The sequence below is a fragment of the Oreochromis niloticus genome, linkage group LG13 (genome assembly GCF_001858045.2).
Source record: "Oreochromis niloticus isolate F11D_XX linkage group LG13, O_niloticus_UMD_NMBU, whole genome shotgun sequence".
In the NCBI taxonomy this organism is placed as follows: Eukaryota; Metazoa; Chordata; class Actinopteri; order Cichliformes; family Cichlidae; genus Oreochromis; species Oreochromis niloticus.
In genome coordinates this window covers 24,104,565-24,124,347 of record NC_031978.2, presented here as the reverse complement: position 1 = coordinate 24,124,347, position 19,783 = coordinate 24,104,565, and the positions used below count along the sequence as shown (strand labels likewise).

Below are 19,783 nucleotides of genomic sequence, written 5' to 3'. Positions count from 1 at the left end.
TGTACTTGTGTTTCAGCAATTATATTATCAACCCTGGCTGTGTTTTTCTTTTTTTAAAAGGTGATGACACTACCATATTTGGCCCAACTCTTGCATTTTCATTCCCTAGTTAGAGAGCTATATCTAATCAGTCAGATTATCTTGGATACCCCAGACACAAAAATTGAGATTTTACAGTGATTATATGGGCTCAAAATGTGGTCATAAATATTTTGTACTTGTAAATCAGGATTTGTATGTGTAAAAAGAATTTGTGTGTGTGTAAAAAAGATTTGTGTGTAAAAAGAATTTGTGTGTGTGTAAAAAAGATTTGTATGTGGACTTAGCCAAAAAAAAACACCTGCAAGTTACAAGTACGAATTTTGACCCTATTTTTCTTCCTTTCATCTGATTGGTCAATGTCATGTCAATCACAAATGTAACAATCCAATCAGAGAACAGATGGGTTTGGCTGTCGGAGGGGCGCTTTTTTGAACTGCAGGTCCTTGAAGGGAATAAATGCCCTTTTACATGCCAACCCAAAGTTTTCCTTCATCACCAGGAAGGAAAACAGTCTGTGGTCGTCCGAGTTTGGTGATTTTTGTGTCACAGGTTTACGTGCTTAATACAGGGACTTCCACAGCCTTTTCAACAGCGCTGCAGACCGCGGGGGGGGGGGGGGGCAGTGTTTTGGAAATTACAGTCTTCACTACAAAGCTTTCTTCGTTATGAATTAGCATACATGTTTTTATTGAACATCTAAAGAACTAGCAAAAAAACAAACTCTTGTAGAGGACATAAAGTCAGAGATAGAAACGACAAGGAGCAGGTGCATCTAGTACAGGTAGAGCTGCTGCAAAAACCCACAGAGCTCAGCAGCCAGCACAACAAATTCTGGATCCTTGGCTTTTAGTTAGCAGTTAGCATTAGCAGCACATGCTGTGCTGTGAAAGGACCTTTATGCTGCGCACTGTGACTCACAGCAATGGTCCCGGGTCAGCCCTGACTTTGTGTTAAACTAATCCTAAAGTAATAATGGTATTTCTAACCACTGATATACCACAACTTTATCCTTTCAACAGCTGCTGAAAGTTAGCGGACCTAGCTTCTATCGGATATTTATATAGAGATCCTCCAGCTTCAAACTGTATTACCCTTCAAGGACCTGCAGTTCAAAAAAGCGCCCCTCCGACAGCCAAACCCATCTGTTCTCTGATTGGATTGTTACATTTGTGATTGACATGACATTGACCAATCAGATGAAAGGAAGAAAAATAGGGTCAAAATTCGTACATGTAACTTGCAGGTGTTTTTTTGGCTAAGTCCACACACAAATCTTTTTTACGCACACAAATCTTTTTTACGCACACACAAATTCTTTTTACACATACAAATCCTGATTTACAAGTACAAAATATTTATGACCACATTTTGAGCCCATATGATTACACCCAATCTCTGCAACAGCTTAACCTGCCCAAACTTGGGAAAGTCACTGGTTTTGTGTACAGCTTAATATACTAACTCATTGCACCTGTTTATGAATAAATTCAACTTCACTGAAAATAGTCTGATTACTCTTAATCAGCACACCTTACTCTGAGTATATAAAGTTGTCCACAGTAACTCTTTTATGAAACTGATTTGCATTATTGGATTAAATACATTTAGCTATGCATGAGTTATTTATTTTATTTTTTTTACTTTGACTCCTTTTTTCATTCAACTCAATTAAAAATGAACTAGCTCATGTTAAGGCTCTAATTGCATCACATTTAATTGCTTTTAAAATCATCTTTCAAGCTTCTGTGAGCCCTGCAAAAAATGCACCCTTTCATGTTTATTTACTTCGACCCCTGAGATTGTGAAGAGGTAGAGGGATAAACTCGTTAATCATGCATGCCCTGTGTACATATATAGTCCGCGTGGTGCACATGCGGAAAATTACAAGCATTACCAGCGTCTTCATCGCTTACTTCAAACATCCACATTACTGCAAAGACAACAGTGCTGCTAGGAAAATCAAACTGTATCGTGGAGATCCACCTATGAGCAAATGTGTATTGAAATTCCTGCACAGATCATTGCTTTTCTGAATGCTTGAGTCTGAGTTTATGGAGGTAAATACAGAATATACCAGGAGACCTTACCTGCCTAATGCTTCTGCACAGTAAAGAGCTTAAATTTAAACCCGTTAAAATCTGTTTGGGACTGCTGTAAAGCACTATACACAATCTATGCATGTACTCTAAATTCCCTAATGGAATTTTTTTTGAGAAGTATTTTTATTTTTTAGTACACAAGAATTTCCATCAACAAAGAACAACATGTTTATCAAATCTTGCCGCCGTGGGATGCTTATCTCTCCTCTGAGGACAGGTGCTCTGCCTCGAGCAGCAAACTCTTCCCTGAAAGAGAATAGTAGAAATTGAAACAATCATTCATATGCAAGTAGGATCCACTATTAGGCCGCCATTTGTATTCTGCTCCCCGGTTGGTTGGCCTTTCTCTGTTGAATATCAGCAGGATATGTTGACTGTTCATGACTGGGATCCAGTGTTGAATCAGAGCTGTGGTTTCAGGCATAGCAACAGGACAAACGGGAGGGGAGTGCTGAAGGAACAGGCTGCGGTCTATTTTGAGTATTTTTGTTTAACCCAGTTACAGTGTCAGTGTGCTGTGACTGAACCAGGACCAGTCAGGTGATTTTGCCTCTTTTTGAAATATGGGGCAACACTGTTATAGATGAAAATGTGATGTAGTCAAAACAATAGCGCGCTGCTTCGTACATGGAGACGAAGAGAAAATAAATTAGACTGTGCAAAGAGTGTGGAGAATAAAAAGCCAGATTTGGGTTAACACGCAATAACGGCACGGGTCTCCCTCAAGACAGCTTGCAGCACCTCTCTGTGACCTTGGTGGCTACGGTTTGTGTCACCGTTTCCATCTGCCAAACAATCCCAGAGCAAAATGGACAAATCATCGTAGCTGGGTGGCTCGCCACATCCTCATCTATTTCAAAATACACGTATAGCCAGAGATAAGCTTCCAATACAGAGCTCTCGAGTGTTGGTTGCAGCAACAATAAAAGCATAAAGCCTGTAAATAAACGAAGACACGGCCGTGCCACCTGAGGCCCTGTTTCCTGGAATCAGCTAGAGTTTCAATTTGGAGAGGTTTTTTTTTCTTTTGCAAGCAAACGAGGCAATTATTTGTGAGAAGGCACGGGTGAGGGGGGATATGAGAAACTGGCTTTCTGTGGGAGGCACGGATTGGAGACGAATCCCATCCATGCGCTGCTCTGTTCAAATGCATCCCTGCGCCTTCCCGCCTCCAAGCATCCGCCCTCCAGCCATCCACCTGAGAAAGCACTTTATGAGCTACTGAAGTAAGGCAGATGACAGTTTTGCCTCCGTTTCTCTTTTGTCAGTTCCACCGTGCGGTACCTCCAGCCTCAGTAACACTCTCAGATCCTAGATATGAATCACAGCATCACCCGAACGCGTTTCATCTTTCACTTCCACTGCCAGACACCTACATTACTTCACCACTCCTGTGAGGCATGGATTCTGTTAATTTCACCGCACTTCATCTTAATTTAATATCAGAGAGATAGCAGGGTGGCCTATGTGATTAAGTGATCCAAGTTATAGATAAAGTGAGTGCGTCCCTGCTTATAGCCCGTGTCTGTATATGCGTGTTTGCGTCTTGATTTTTCATCTCTCTCGCTTCTGCTTTGACATCATCAGCGTGTGCCGTTACTTTGCATCGCTATTTCCCCTCACACAATGAGACACTAATCTAATATTACAACTGCATCTACCTTTTTAATAATAATGTTGTTTGTGTTGATTTTTACAGATGCAAAAATAACAGAGCGCACAGCCTGAGCTTATTGGAAGTGTGTAACCACAGCGACAGAAGAGTGCCAAACTGACTTTACTGCTGAGCTGTGTAATCTGCAGAGACATGGGAGTGCTTGGAGTGTTCATTGTGTGTGTCGGTGAAATGAAAAGGGTTTATATTTTTTGCAGTCTCCTTGGTGTGGACGAATGCGCCAAAGCCACGATGTTAGTGTCACCGTGCCTCGGGGAAATCACTGATGTTTCAGGTGCTGCTGAGTGATGCGGGGAGACTGGAGCACAGCAGATGTGGGGACTTGTTAGGAACTTTATTTGCCATTGTACCCTTCAACAGACATCACTCTTAATTGGGTCTCCGTGGATAACGCTCGGCATCTGGACTCTTTGCTCATGAATGGACCGAACTGATGTCCTTTTGTGCTCTCATTGCCATGCACACTCTCACACAGAGACACGCACACTCCTCTTTATTTGCTTATTTAAGTAGTGTCACACCAACAGCACGTAGTATATGTGTTAAGACAAAGGTGTTGGAGTTATCACTCCATCTAGTGGTGAATCTAAGTCTCATGACAGAAACATGAACACTGTATTAGCTGCATGCCTGTAGTGCCTCCCCGCGAGCTTTCTCCCCCACGTTTGTGCATGCATGCAAATCTTTTCTGCTTTTAACCTCCGCGATCCATCAGTCACCTAAATGCGCATTTATTCATCGACTCTGCACATCAACCTAAATCTGTAACTGATTTCACTGTGCACAGTTTATGCGCTCTTGTTGGTGTCACCGCCCACCAGATGTAAAAATCAATGGAGCCCTGAAGAGCCCAGTAGACAATGTGCTGTGGTCTGATTGGCTACAACGTACTCAGTAGGCCCTCTTGTGATAAATAACTGTTATTCCATAAAGATGCGTTTTGTGCCTGCACTAGTCAATATTTTATAATGATGGCTTACATAATAAAGTGTAGTATGAAAGGTCATTTCTAGTGATGGACCTCCAAATCAGCAGTCTTTCCAGCTGTAAAGGGTGCTTCAGTATCTTTTACAACACAAAGCTTTTGGTTCACTCAGGTCACTGCAAGCGTCCAGCTACACCAGGCAGCTCTGATAATAAAGAAGGGCGAACTGTGATGTGTAAGAAGGCATCTCAATAATGTGCATATAACGTCTTTCTCTCATTAAAAATAAAGCTTCAATGTTTTTAATATATTACCACTTAAATATGTACTATAGGCCCCTTAACTGCATTCAGGAAAACTTTATTGAGAACGTGGGCAGTCCTGTGTATTAACTCTGTGTTATAATAAATAAACAACAAAGCCTCTGATTTTCTTTAGATTTATTTACATTTTATATATTTCTGAAGCAAAACGCAGGAATGACTCAGAGTTCTGAATATGCAGGGATTAACACAATTTAAGGCACAGAATTCAGACTTTGAATGGATTTAGCTGTACCGCTGAGGTAGCTTCATCTTGTCTAACATCTTTAACTATGACAGTATGAAAGTTTTAATGGCATACAAAGAAAAAAAAACTACTTGTGTTAAGAACTATGGCGATGAAGCGGGCTGAATGATCTCACATACTTTTATTTTGTTTTTCAAGTACATTTTCATGAAAAAAAAAAAGACTTTAGCAAAACAAAAGTCAGCTGACAGCAGGTTTTATCCATAGTGTTGGGACAGTATAAAACCCACATAAGTTGCTTGCAGACACGACATTTTAGCGAAGGTTTCCTTGAAATGTCTTTTACTGATTTTTTTTCTTGATGTATCAGAAGAATAGAAGATGACGGATGTCTCAGCCTGTAGCACATATGACATTTCAGTTTGCTACCTACAGGATTGTGACACCTGTCGATACTTTGAGTGAAGCCCAAGGAAAACAAAATCTACATGAGCTTTAGCTCTACATTCAGGAATAAGTTTCTTATAAAAATAACATCTGAGAAGATGTCCTTTAGTTGTCTTTACTCACACTCTTCTTTAAATCCAGTGGAGGTTTATGACAATATGTCATACAAGTGGTCGTCCAGTTAAGTCTCAGACTTATTTCAGGACGGGTTTTCTTCAGCAAGCTTCACCTAAAGAGAGACAGAAAATAAAATTAGACATTAATTAAATATCTCTAAAGCTTACATACCAAAGCAGCAAATCAATAAATAGGTGGACGGTTTAGTAGAAATTACCTTGCTGAATGCTGCTTTGCATATAGCTGGTGAATTGAGTTGATGCAACCCAGTGGTTTGATCATGGTGTCCCAGCGTCATACTGATGGGATCTATGGTGATGCTGTCCACAGTGAAGTGCTCTGCAGCCAGCAGCTTCTGATGGAGATGGGCCCCATTCCTGTTATACACTGCTGGTAGATGGTAGCTAGTATTGTTCAATATGCTGCTTTTCCTTGTGAACATGTTTAGATCTCTCATGAAGCTGTCTAACATGCCAACAGCATGGCTGTAGAAGACTGGTATGTGTGGATAAGTCAGGAGCATCATGATGCAGTTGGACAAAGCTGCCTCAAAGTGGCTGCAACAGAAGGCCGAAATCATCTGGATGCAGAGCACAGTCCGCTGGGCTCTCACACATGTCAGACACAGAAAGAGAGTCTGGAACTAAGCGAGCATCAGATGTATAATCTCTGAAATCACAGGATGGCGAGGATGAAGTGGGTGGAGTGTGGCCACTGAGCGTGCCAAAGGATGGCTGGTCAAAGGTTTGAGTGGCTGCAGGGAGGGAGTCTGATGGTGAATGGTGACAGGCGAGCCCGGTCTCTGAGCAGAGAGTAGAGCACAGCCCCTAATCTGTGCATGCATGCACATCCATCAGAATGTCGTGGCTGACCTGCTCCTGCTCCTGCTGATGGGCTGGCACTCTCCATATGGCTGAACTATAGATCCAGCACCATGACAGATCCATGCACTGGAGTCCATGTCTTATACCGTATCTCCCTGCAGTGCTTGTAGCTGGGAAAAAAGACACAATTTCCCATTAGCACGAAAAGATTCAGAAACTAAAAGTGCTGCAACATTACACCTGAAAATGCCAAATAGTTAACAAAAAGGCTCACCATGGAAACCCCGAGATACTCGGCTACATTTTCTGACACATACACCAGCCTGCCCTGTGCGGTGGAGACGAGGATGAAGCCGTGCAAGGCTTGAAGAAAGACCTCATGTGGCAGAGAGCAGTGTGATCGCTCTCCAGCTGGGAGCCCTTAGAGAGGAAAGAGTGAGTTCAGCCTTGCTTATACAGCATGCATCTCTGCGGGTTATCACATCTGTTACTTTTTGATTTGGTCTCAAGGGTACTGAAGATTTAGTCCCATTTTGTTTGACAGCGATGCAGGCTGAATGCAGATTAAAAGTTCAAAGGCATTAAAGGATGACTGCAGTATGAAAACTTACCCCGGACAGACTTCCTGATGTAGGTGCAGATGACGGCCATGGAGTGAAGGTACGAGAGTCGCTCCTGGTCCTCCAGGGTGATGGGCAGCAGAGCACGCATGTTCTTGATCTCATGATTGATGTGGTCCCGTCGAGCTTTGGATGCCCCTTTGGTGGATCTGTGAGAGACCATGGTCACTGAGGTCAGAAGGCTGGACTGAAAACTAAAGTAGTAAATCTGGTGAGCCCGAACTTTTGTCTATTTCCACGCTTGCATTTAAAAATCAATCTAATGTGTAAGTGCTAAGTGTAGTGTGATTTTTTTTTTTTAAAATGAAAATCAAATTGCAAGAACAAAGAGTAATTGGCCTGAACTCATGTAGCCTCTTTTTCACAGCTCAGCCTGCCTTATAGCGTTAGCTTGTGGGAAGGTGATGACTTTGAATATCAAGGGTTCCTATGGAAACTGCTGATATTTGCAGTGATGATGGCAGTAGGTGCTCATTATTAAAATGTAGTCACAATATTAGAAGATGAATGGATCTATGTCAGTGTAAATGCTATCAGATTCTTAAAAAGTACTTTTTCTCAAATTAAGACATCAGTGGAACATAAAACCCAGCTGACAAAATTGCAGAATGGAAAAATAAAAGAATGTCTACATGAGCTTTAACTAAGCTTTTCAGGATAGAAAAGTGTTGCATATGAAAATAACATCTGAGAAGATGTCCTTTAGTTGTCTTTACTCACACTCTTCTTTAAATCCAGTGGAGGTTTATGACAATATGTCATACAAGTGGTCGTCCAGTTAAGTCTCAGACTTATTTCAGGACGGGTTTTCTTCAGCAAGCTTCACCTAAAGAGAGACAGAAAATAAAATTAGACATTAATTAAATATCTCTAAAGCTTACATACCAAAGCAGCAAATCGTTAAATAGGTGGACGGTTTAGTAGAAATTACCTTGCTGAATGCTGCTTTGCATATAGCTGGTGAATTGAGTTGATGCAACCCAGTGGTTTGATCATGGTGTCCCAGCGTCATACTGATGGGATCTATGGAGATGCTGCCCACGGTGAAGTGCTCTGCAGCCAGCAGCTCCTCTGCAATGAAGCCAGTGTGCTCCTGCTGCTCCTGATGGGGATGGTGCCCATACATCTTGCACACTAAACCCTGCTGCTAAGCCAGAATACTGGTTTCTCTGCTGTCAGGCTCTATGGATGTGAGAGACTGGTTGGGATTAAAGAGACTGGTATGTATGGGTCACAATGCAGTTGGACAACGCTGCTTCCTTGTGGCTTAACCTGAAGGTCAAAATTGTCCACTGGGCTCTAACACGTGTCGGATACAAATGAGCAGTCTGGAACAAGGCGAGCATCAGAATTGAGAACGTACACGCTCTGAAATAATTAGTCGGAGATTAGGAGATAAATGGAGAGTGGCCAATGAGCATGCCAAAGGTTTGAGTGGCTGCAGGGAGCTCTGTGTCTGGGTAGGAATAATGGGAGGGAGAGGCCTCACGGGTGCACAGCTGCTGATCTGTGCATGCATGCACATCCATCAGAATGTCATGGCTGAGCTCCTCCTGCTGCAGAGAGGAGCTGGAGGAGGCAGGGCTGTATGGAGGGATGAAGACAGCAGGGCTATCACCCAGGAGGGCAGGTGAGCTCGGGGAAGAGCCGCTCACCACACAGTCTGTGTCATGCTCAGACTCCATCGTATCTCTGGCACCAGGCTCCTCACTCTGGCTGTTGGATGTCCTCTGCCTTTTATTGTTGGAGCTTTGAGGGTGTTGAGCACAGTGGTAGGAATTTGGCAGAAATGCTGGTTTGAAGGCCGTGCTGCTGATTTTCTTCTGAAGAAATCTGGCCTCAGTTTCACTGCAGGAAAAGAACATGCAACAAGTCAGTGTCTTTACTGGGAAAACACTGAAACATCTGCTCAGTTTTTCCAGAGGAGGTCATAATACCTGATGATGAAGTTGGTGCAGCTGATGGTCTGGCATTCCCCAGAGACTTTGGTGGCTCGACTATAGATCCAGCACCACGACAGATCCATGCGCTGGAGTCTCAGCACCATTTCCACCTGGAAGCCGTCATCTGAGTGCACTGGAGGAAACGTTCACGGTTATAACCGTGCACACAAAATCTCAAATGTATCGCACACAACAAAACCAGAATAAATATGTAACGTGCTGAACTAAAGAACTGTCTTCAAAGAGAATGATGCTAAACAGTCTTAATATTTAGGGTTTCATATAATCAGTCATCAATCATTCAACAGCTGAAAGCAAAAGTGCTCGGTGTGCTGTGAACAGATGACAACAGGTATTTAATGTGCCAGTGAATACTGAAATCTTAACATTTAGCTGTCTCTTTGTCTTGAAGGCTGTTGTTCACTTACTCAAACTTCTGTGAGAATCTGCACTCAGCGACAGATCTTCAGGATGGACGAGGCCGTTCCATGATCGACCAATCATTTCCTCTGCCGAATACCCCAACAAAGGAGAAACGCTAAAAAGGAAAATCAAAATGTCAATAAACAGAAAAACGTTGATTATTCCTGCTCACAGAGGGAGTTGTGCAATTGTACCTATCTGACAGCTTCATAAAGCTCATATCCAGTCCATGAGAGTCCGTGCTCCTCAGGCAGTTCACTGCTGGGGTGCAGACAGTGACAAACAGTGGCTCAGTGGTGGTGGTGGTGGTAAGGGAGGGCACACAGAGGAAGCTTCCAGATCTTCCCTCAACGCTGACTAGTATAGAGGAGCAGCTACCATGTTGCAACTTAAAGGTCTTGGAGGTTTTCATGCAACATATATAGCTCCACTCTGAGGAAAGAAAACACGTCAGTTTAGTCTTTCATGTTTGTTAAAACATTTAAGACTAGTTTTGCCAAGTTTTAAAACTAACTATGAATTAAATGGAAGAAATTGACTTAAAATAAGGGCTTTGTGGCGCAATGCTGCATCAGTAATGGATTTCATAAGCAGATTTCAGGGGAAACTGGCTCATTTTTTTCCACCTACAGCAGCAATTTCAGTAATATTACAGCAAAAAGAGGGGGATCATTTTAAATACCACGCATCATTTGAAATTTTGGTTACCTGATCATATGTTGCTTTCAATGTCCAGGTTTGATTTAACAATCTCAGTATCGGAACATTCCACCATGTCATAACGTGTCTCCTTGCAGTACATACACCTGCGAAAGTGACATAGTTGGTGTTAGCTCTAACAGATTCAAAATCCATCACTGCTGCAACATTACACCTGAAAATGACAACGTATTTCACAAAAGGGCTCACCGTGGAAAGCCCGAGATATTCAGCTACACTTTCTGAAGCACAGACCAGCCTGCCTCTGTGTGCTGGTGATGAGGGTGAAGCCATGCAAGGCAGCTGATCTGTCACTCACTCTTTGTCTCCTCTATAGATCCGGCACCATGACAGATCCATGAACTGGAGTCTCAGCACCATCTGTACCCGACAACTGTCATGTGCCATCTCATTAGGGTGGACTGTTTAGTAGAGATGATGTTGAAGCAACCCAGTGGTTTGCTCATGGCGTCCCAGCTGCATGCTGATGGGATCTATGGCGATGCTGCCCACGGTGAAGTGCTCTGCAGCCAGCAGCTCCTCTGCAATGAAGCCAATGTGCTCCTGCTGCTCCTGATGGGGATGGTGCCCGTTCCTGCTGCACACTAGGCCCTGCTGGTAGCTGGTATCGCTCAATGTGCTGCTTTTTCTTGTGAACATGTTCAGATCTTTCATGAAGCTGTCAAACATGGCAACATCAAGAACCAGCGCAGGATTGGGAAGACGAACTGAGGGGGGAGGAGAATTAGGGGGCCAGTCACAGGCTGAGGGCAGCGTGTTGGTGGCTGTAGTTTGGACCACATGCTGATAGGGATTCACAGTATGATGCTGGTCAAACCTGCTGGCTAGCGAGGAGATCTGCTGGGCCAGAATACTGATCTCCACCTGCTCACTCTCGCTATACTGGTTAGGCTCTAGGGATGTGGGAGACTGGCTGGGATTAAAAACACTGGTATGTGTGGATAAGTCAGGAGCATCATGATGCAGTTGGACAACGCTGCCCTCTTGTGGCTGCAAAAGAAGGCCGAAATCATCTGGATGCAGAGCACAGTCCGCTGGGCTCTCACACATGTCGGACACAGAGAGGCAGTCTGGAACTAAGCGAGCATCAGATGTATAATCTCTGAAATCACAGGATGGCGATGAGGTGGGTGGAGTGTGGCCACTGAGCATGCCAAAGGATGGCTGGTCAAAGGTTTGAGTGGCTGCAGGGAGGGAGTCTGAGGGTGAATGGTGACAGGTGAGCCTGGTCTCTGGGTAGGAATAATGGGAGGGAGAGGCCTCAGGGGAGCACAGCCACTGATCTGTGCATGCATGCACATCCATCAGAATGTCATGGCTGAGCTCCTCCTGCTGCAGAGAGGAGCTGGAGGAGGCGGGGCTGTATGGAGGGATGAAGACAGCAGGGCTATCACCCAGGAGGGCAGGTGAGCTCGGGGAAGAGCCGCTCACCACACAGTCTGTGTCGTGCTCAGACTCCATCGTATCTCTGGCACCGGGCTCCTCACTCTGGCTGTTGGATGTCCTCTGCCTTTTATTGTTGGAGCTTTGAGGGTGTTGAGCACAGTGGTAGGAATTTGGCAGAAATGCTGGTTTGAAGGCCGTGCTGCTGATTTTCTTCTGAAGAAATCTGGCCTCAGTTTCACTGCAGGAAAAGAACGTGCAACAAGTCAGTGTCTTTACTGGGAAAACACTGAAACATTTGCTCAGTTTTTCCAGAGGAGGTCATAATACCTGATGATGAAGTTGGTGCAGCTGATGGTCTGGCATTCCCCAGAGACTTTGGTGGCTCGACTATAGATCCAGCACCACGACAGATCCATGCGCTGGAGTCTCAGCACCATTTCCACCTGGAAGCCGTCATCTGAGTGCACTGGAGGAAACGTTCATGGTTATAACCATGCACACAAAATCTCAAATGTATCGCACACAACAAAACCAGAATAAATATGTAACGTGCTGAACTAAAGAACTGTCTTCAAAGAGAATGATGCTAAACAGTCTTAATATTTAGGGTTTCATATAATCAGTCATCAATCATTCAACAACTGAAAGCTAAAGTGCTCGGTGTGCTGTGAACAGATGACAACAGGTATTTAATGTGCCAGTGAATACTGAAATCTTAACATTTAGCTGTCTCTTTGTCTTGAAGGCTGTTGTTCACTTACTCAAACTTCTGTGAGAATCTGCACTCAGCGACAGATCTTCAGGATGGACGAGGCTGTACCATGATCGACCAATCATTTCCTCTGCCGAATACCCCAACAAAGGAGAAACACTAAAAAGGAAAATCAAAATGTCAATAAACAGGAAAACGTTGATTATTCCTGCTCACAGAGGGAGTTGTGCAATTGTACCTATCTGACAGCTTCATAAAGCTCATATCCAGTCCATGTGTGCTGTTGAAGCTGTGACAGAAGTGAGAGTCGGTGCTCCTCAGGCAGTTCACTGTTGGGGTGCAGAGAGCCACGAACAGTGGCTCGGTGGTTGTAGTGGTAGGGGAGCATGCATAGGGTTGAGGGAAGAATTGGAAGCTTCCTCTGACCAGTATAGAGGAACAGCTGCCATGTTGCAACTTAAAGGTCTTGGAGGTTTTCATGCAACATATAAAGCTCCGCTCTGAGGAAAGAAAACACGACAGTTTAGTCTTTCATGTTTGTAAAAAGAGGTTGGCAAGATGTAAAACTCACTATGAATAAAATGGCTTAAAATAAGGGCTTTGTGGGATTTTGCATCAGAAGCACATTTCACAATTTTGGCATTTTCTGCAGATCTGAAACCTCTTTAGTGTTCTCACTGGATTTGCATCAAACCAAGTTGAATTTCCAAGGAAACCGGCTTACTTTTTTTCCCTCACAGTAGAAATATCTGTGACAGTACCAGCAACCAGCATGTGATAACACTATAATAATTTCAAATGCCATACATATCATTTTAAACTGAATTCCAAATCTTTCTTACCTGACATTGAGTTGTTTTCAATGTCCAGGTTTGATTTAACAACGTCGACATCAGAGTGTTCCACCATATCATATATCGTGTCTCCCTGCAGCACATCTACCTGGGCAAGTTACACAATTTCCCATTAGCACGAAAAGATTCAGAAAGTAAAAGTGCTGCAACATTACACCTGAAAACACAATGTAGCTAACAAAAAGGCTCACCATGGAAACCCCGAGATACTCGGCTACATTTTCTGACACATACACCAGCCTGCCCTGTGCGGTGGAGACGAGGATGAAGCCGTGCAAGGCTTGAAGAAAGACCTCATGTGGCAGAGAGCAGTGTGATCGCTCTCCAGCTGGGAGCCCTTAGAGAGGAAAGAGTGAGTTCAGCCTTGCTTATACAGCATGCATCTCTGCGGGTTATCACATCTGTTACTTTTTGATATGGTCCCTAGAGGCCTTCAAGCTCAGTCCCATTTTGTTTGACAGCGATGCAGGCTGAATGCAGATTAAAAGTTCAAAGGCATTAAAGGATGACTGCGGTATGAAAACTTACCCTGGAAGAGAACAGACTTCCTGATGTAGGTGCAGATGACGGCCATGGAGTGAAGGTACGAGAGTCGCTCCTGGTCCTCCAGGGTGATGGGCAGCAGAGCACGCATGTTCTTGATCTCATGATTGATGTGGTCCCGTCGAGCTTTGGATGCCCCTTTGGTGGATCTGTGAGAGACCATGGTCACTGAGGTCAGAAGGCTGGACTGAAAACTAAAGTAGTAAATCCGATGAGCCCGAACTTTTGTCTATTTCCACACTTGCATTTCAAACAAAAAACAAAAAAAGAAAGATGTCTAAGTGGCAAGTGTAGAGTAAAAAAACAAAAATCTAACAGAGAGTTTTCTGAACTGATCCTGCCTCTTTTTTCCACAGTTCACCCTGCCTGATATCTCTTCCCCACAAGCCAAAGCTGACTTTGAATATCAAGGGTTCCTATGGAAACTGCTGATATGAGAGGCTGTTGTGCGTCTCCAACAGAAATGAGGGCTCTCGATAGACTTTGCGTGATCAGTATCTGTCTGGACCCATCCACAGAGAGCCTGGGGTTTTTATAGCTGCCAAGGCTTCAGCGTGGGCGTCACACAGGGAAGGCTGGGCTTCTGATGCTCCCTTCATTGCCTTATAAAGTGGGTGTCCTCTGAGTGGGGTGCCCCACGTCACAAGCTCTCAGAAAGTGCCACAAAAGGAGAATTATATCACAATGTATCCAGTGAGTTAATCATGAAGATCCACAACTGGACTTTTTAGGGCATTTTGCACATATTAGACCAAGTTATCTGGACTTAGCTTATGTGTTATAACCTTTCAAATGGACACACTATGAATTTCCATTATTATTTGATATTCAGAGTCATATTTACTATATATGTATATAAAAGAAATCACTGAAAGAGTTTTCTTTGATTCAGCATAATTTTGGCGGCATCATGTGCAAGGCTGGATTAGTATGCATCACAAATAATAAGCTACTAGGCTGTAGACATGGGGGGGATTAAGTGCTCCCCGTCGTGCATGCACTATAACGCACAACTGAGTCCAAATTTTCCCAGCAGCCGTGCGCTGATTCAGCCACTAGAGGACGTGGAGCAGAGAGGAGGGAAAAAGAAGAGTTATCACTGACCTGAACCTCCTGCAGACTGGGCTCCCGTGATCCGCGGGCAGATGGTGGGAAGTGCAAGGAGTACTGACGTGACATTTACACAAGTTGCACCAAATAGTCATTTTTGTCGCCTTTGTTTCCACCTAACGAATAAGCATTGGTTGCAAAGGATCAGACATTGCTCGTGCTTTCTTAAAAAAAAGCAATAAAATGTTCTTTTTTCTTAAGTTTTAAAGAAGTTTTCTCTTAAGTATTTATAGCAGCCCCCTGTGAGGTGAAAAGAAAAGGCGTCTTCATCTCTTACCTCAGCAGACCGAAGATGAGTGTCAGGCACTTGTGACCGTCCCTCCTTTTATAGCCCCAAACCCCACACCTCTCCTCCGACCCAGCCAATGAGGAAGAGGAAAAGACTAAATGGGATAATGTTACCTGTTGTGACGCGATGACAAACGACCGAGGCGGGTTATATTTGGTGAAAAGAGCCCTAAAAATAACTCGTCAGACTGGACTCATGATGCGCTGTGATGAATTAAAGTGGCGATCATTAAAAAAAAAAAATGTTTGAAACTTTCCTCTTATATGTGCAGACACTGTGGTATTTTAAGAAAACTGTTATTCTCTGGCCAATCAGGACATCCCCTGGCACCCGGACAAAATAGTCCGGTTTTTGTGTGTGTGTGTTGTTTTTTTGTTTGTTTGTTTGTTTTGTTATAGTTTTTTTGAAGGGGAAAAATTGATAATCTATCTTGGATCAGCTTTGATTAAACACTGATTCAGAGTGAGGCAACACACACTGAACACGTCTAACAGCACAGACACTGCACTTGTGTTTTGAAATGGCTTTGAAATTCAGAACATAAAAACACCACACTGTAAAATACTTTTGTTTTTTGTTTTTTTGTAAAGTATTGGCTATTATTATTTAGTGTTGATCTAGCTTCTGTGTTGCAGGAACTCAGCTATGTTAACCGTATAACGTGATTTTTGTCCCCCATAAAATGCACAAAAATACCGACTGTCGCAAAAATGAGTCATACGTGTACATTTATATGCAATTTACTTTTATTGATTCGTTTTTTCATTTTGACTTTTGTCACACGGTTCAATAAAGGCCCCCAAAAAAATCATTTTCTGAGAACTGTTTCATGGTTCGGGCTTTGTAGGGTTAAAAGGAGACCCAACTACAGATGGCGCTCACAGGACAGAAAGATTAAGAACCAGAGGTTGAGTCTGCTGGATTTTACAAACTCACTCCAGCATTTGCATTAAATGCAATTAGAAATTGCATTTAATGGTTTTGTGTGCTGCTTTAGAGTATGAAAAAAGACTTGGGTCAACCCTTATTTCTTAATCTTTTGCTTGCAAGGAATCAGACTGTCTTGTAACTATTATTTATTTATTTATTTATTTATTTATTTATCAAGTCCTCCTTAACAATAATTCTTCAGACTTTAGAAACGTCCACGGTTTATTTTGGGGGGGGGGGCTGTTTTTTCAGTCATTTTTAGTCCAGTCCTTGTACCTCACCATTTTCGTTTTATTTCTTTATTTTAATTAATTAATTAATTTATTCAGCCAGTTAACACTGACGTATGAATCACTGAAATATAAAAGAAAGCACTTAAGAATGTAATATTTGTATTACTGTCACAAAACACATCATGTTGTTCTCATTTCATTGAATCTTTAAAAAAAAGAAAATACCTGAGATAACAAACAAAAAAAGAAATTTTCCACAATCAAGGTGATTCTCAAAGAGGTATTAACCAAAAACGTGGCACCTCTCAACATAATGTGCTGTCCTAAAAAAACTGAGGAAACTTGGGAAATGGAGGACTATCTACAGCAGATGAACGGTTTCTGAAAGCCATGTCTTTAAGAAATTCAGAGAATCCAAAAAAAGCCCTGAGAGATGCCCTTTGGCCCTTCAGTTGATCCGTCTACTGTTCACTGAAGCCTCATCAGAAATGGTCTCAGTGGAAGTGGAGCTGTCATGAAGCCGTTCTTAAGGAAGGGAAGCAGGGAGAAAAGGTTGAGGTATGCCAAATTACACAAGAACTGGACTGAAAATGAGTGTTGATGAGTCTTATGCAGTGATGAATCCAAATTTGATTTGTTTGGGGGTGTTTTTTGCTTCAAATGATCATCAGTATATATGTAGAACAACAGTGAGCGTCTCCAGCCATCTATAAAACACACTGCAGGCTCTGAGCTGCATTTCAGCCAGTGGTGTTGAAGATCTTGGCAAATTTGCTGGAATTATAAACGCAGAAAAGTAGTCAGATTTTGATCCAACATGCAACACAATATTAAAGTGTCTAATTGGCAACAGCTTTATTTTTCAGCACGACAATGACCCCAAACACACTGCAAGCACAGTGAAAGCTCACCTGGATAAATATCAGCCGTGGATTGGCCTCCCCAGAGCCCGGACCTCAACATTATTGAAGCACGGTGGCATCATCTTGACAGAAAACAGAAAAAAGGCAGCCAACATCCAAAGAAGAGCTTTGAATGAAATGACAAGAAATCTTTCCTGTGTTGAAGAACAAAGGTGATCATACTAAATATTGACTTGTTAAAATCATAGTGTGTGCATCATATACAGTATTTTTGTGTCTTTGTACATTTCAATAAATCATTGCATCTATTTCTCATTTTTCCTACCACAATGTAAACGAGGAATGGCTTAAGACTTTTGCACAATCCCAAAGTCACAAGGCATTCAAACCTGAAGCAGAAAACCAGTTTGGTGCATCATTGTTTAATCTGTGAACAGACTTGTGAGGAAGTGAGTTATGGCAGCCTTCAAAGGGCTTTGACTGCGTGCATATTAGTCACTCAATTAAACCCCTGCTGGAAGGGAACTAAGCTACAGGTCTGCAAATATGACGCACTGAGTCTTAGCGGCTCGCACAAAATTAGTTCTTTAAGCAGATGAGTAGATTACGGGCATCACAAAACATGACTAAAGCATACTAGAAACTTAGAAGTCTACCAAATCCTCACACTCATCTAAGATGAGAGTGATGGCAAGTGTGATGCCTGCATACGAAACTGCAGATTAGTTTGCACGTTTATTCGTGTTCATTAGTGAAATGACTGCTTTTGTTTCTCTTTGGGCGTATTTAATAGCTATGCCTCCTATCCTCTAAGGACTCATGCTCCTTGAATGCCTCTATTCTCAAATCCCCAATTTAGTGGCCTTTACCAGAGAACTAGAACTTGAGTGAGCGAACTGGACATCGATATGGGAGGGACAAGACAAAACAAATCACTCTGAACAAATCCTCAGTCCAATTCTCAAGGGCCAGTGGGACCGTCTGAGTCCTGAGGGGAAATTAGAGCGTAATTTGGCTGAGTGTCTCCTTGCATTAGCGCCTGCGTCACTGGTCGAAGCAGGCTCCGGGGCCAGACAAAGGGGACCCAGCGAAGCACTGCTTCCTGTGTGCGGTGGGACCAGGCGGGACAGGGTGTCTCTGCTGCCTCACTTTAAGCTGACCCTCCGTCTGTGGCGTGCACTTAACACTGAAGATAACACTGGCTTTATAGCAGGGGGCTGGTGACAGACAGGAACAAACTGCCAGGCCACCACTGGTAGCAGGGGCAGCACTTGGTGCTGAGGTTCAGTGTAAGATGCTTTTTTTTATGGAAACCAAAAAAAGCAACCACACACAATCCATTAGTCTGCAGACCGGTGCGGGGGGAGCGGGTTAGGTGGTAACCCAGTCGAGTAGACGGTGAGGGGTCTCAGACAGGCTGGCTGGGGTAGATGTGGATGGTTTTTAAGCAGGAAACAGAAAATATAGAAGTGGAGGCTTCAAAGTCCTGCTAACTATTAAGTACCATATACAGTAGCTCAAAGGGGAGTTATTAGTCTGTAGAACAAAGAGGTGGAACCTGGACACACATGGCTCTGCCTTCCAGTGAGTAGAAATGCTCATTATTTAGTGATCAAGTCCATTCCTTCGACAAAGGACTGTTGGTGCAGAGAAATGGTCACAAACATAAAAGATTATGTTTTGTTTCAACAGTAAATTTAAATTCACTTCATCCTATGATCTCAAAAGACAAAATTGTCCACTCGGCCTGAAACAGGCCCCCAAAAATCAGTCTCTTGGCTTAACAAAGGTGAGCAGTGAGGGCCTTAGATCACATGTTTGCATCGTGCAGCTTGCCACATGCTAAATACTGGCCTTGAGATGTAACAACGTTTAAGCATAAAGGGTACGTTATTATAGTCCCATGGCACAATATGTGCAGTCATATGAAAAAGAAAGTAACCGTCTCTTAAGTCTAATATTTGTATGAGGGAAGACATTTAAAAACACAGATGTAACATATGTAACTAAAACCTGCTAAAGACCAGTCTCAGGTGAACAACTATACGTGCTACGCGATGGTCATCAAGAACTAAGCCAAAATGCAAAGCAGTGTTTGAAAAATCAACAAGACCCTTAATTAAGACAGTATGTAGCAGCCAGGTGCCGCTGAAGTGTGAGCACCTCAATAAAAGCAAATGCTTTGATAGCTCACTGGTCTGCAGCATTAAAGCAGCACATCAGTGTGAATGTTTTCACAAATGAAAAACTTTCAGTTGCCAAGAAATGGACACCTTAGCAAATTTACCCCAAGGTCAGATCGGGCAATGCTCAGAAACTAATGTTTTGGCCAACACCAAACACGGCATATCAGCATAAACACCTTATCAGCTGTCAAGCGCGGTGATGGAGAGGCATTTTGGTTCAGTTTTTGGTGAACGGAGTATAATGCATCATTTTTTGTTGTTAGTCTGAGGTTGCATTTACTTAATTTTAAGACCTGCTAAGGACCAAATGGTTTGTTGGGTCCTCATGGGTA

General features: G+C 43.0%; 1 protein-coding gene across 1 annotated transcript; it reads right to left on the bottom strand.

Annotated features, from left to right (window-relative positions):
• Nucleotides 1-5,164: 5,164 nt before the first annotated feature.
• Nucleotides 5,165-15,246, bottom strand: npas4l (neuronal PAS domain protein 4 like). Its single transcript, XM_019367106.2, has 18 exons — nt 15,228-15,246; nt 14,945-15,066; nt 13,826-13,989; nt 13,489-13,634; nt 13,286-13,385; nt 12,682-12,943; nt 12,493-12,602; nt 12,059-12,197; nt 10,535-11,969; nt 10,334-10,431; nt 9,820-10,057; nt 9,631-9,740; nt 9,197-9,335; nt 8,191-9,107; nt 7,251-8,085; nt 6,914-7,059; nt 6,033-6,809; nt 5,165-5,927 (listed from the first exon to the last, which is right to left on the bottom strand). Exons 2-9 carry the CDS (start codon nt 15,043-15,045, stop codon nt 10,751-10,753), a joined length of 2,241 nt encoding a protein of 746 aa, XP_019222651.1. The 5' UTR covers nt 15,046-15,066; nt 15,228-15,246; the 3' UTR covers nt 5,165-5,927; nt 6,033-6,809; nt 6,914-7,059; nt 7,251-8,085; nt 8,191-9,107; nt 9,197-9,335; nt 9,631-9,740; nt 9,820-10,057; nt 10,334-10,431; nt 10,535-10,750.
• Nucleotides 15,247-19,783: the final 4,537 nt, after the last annotated feature.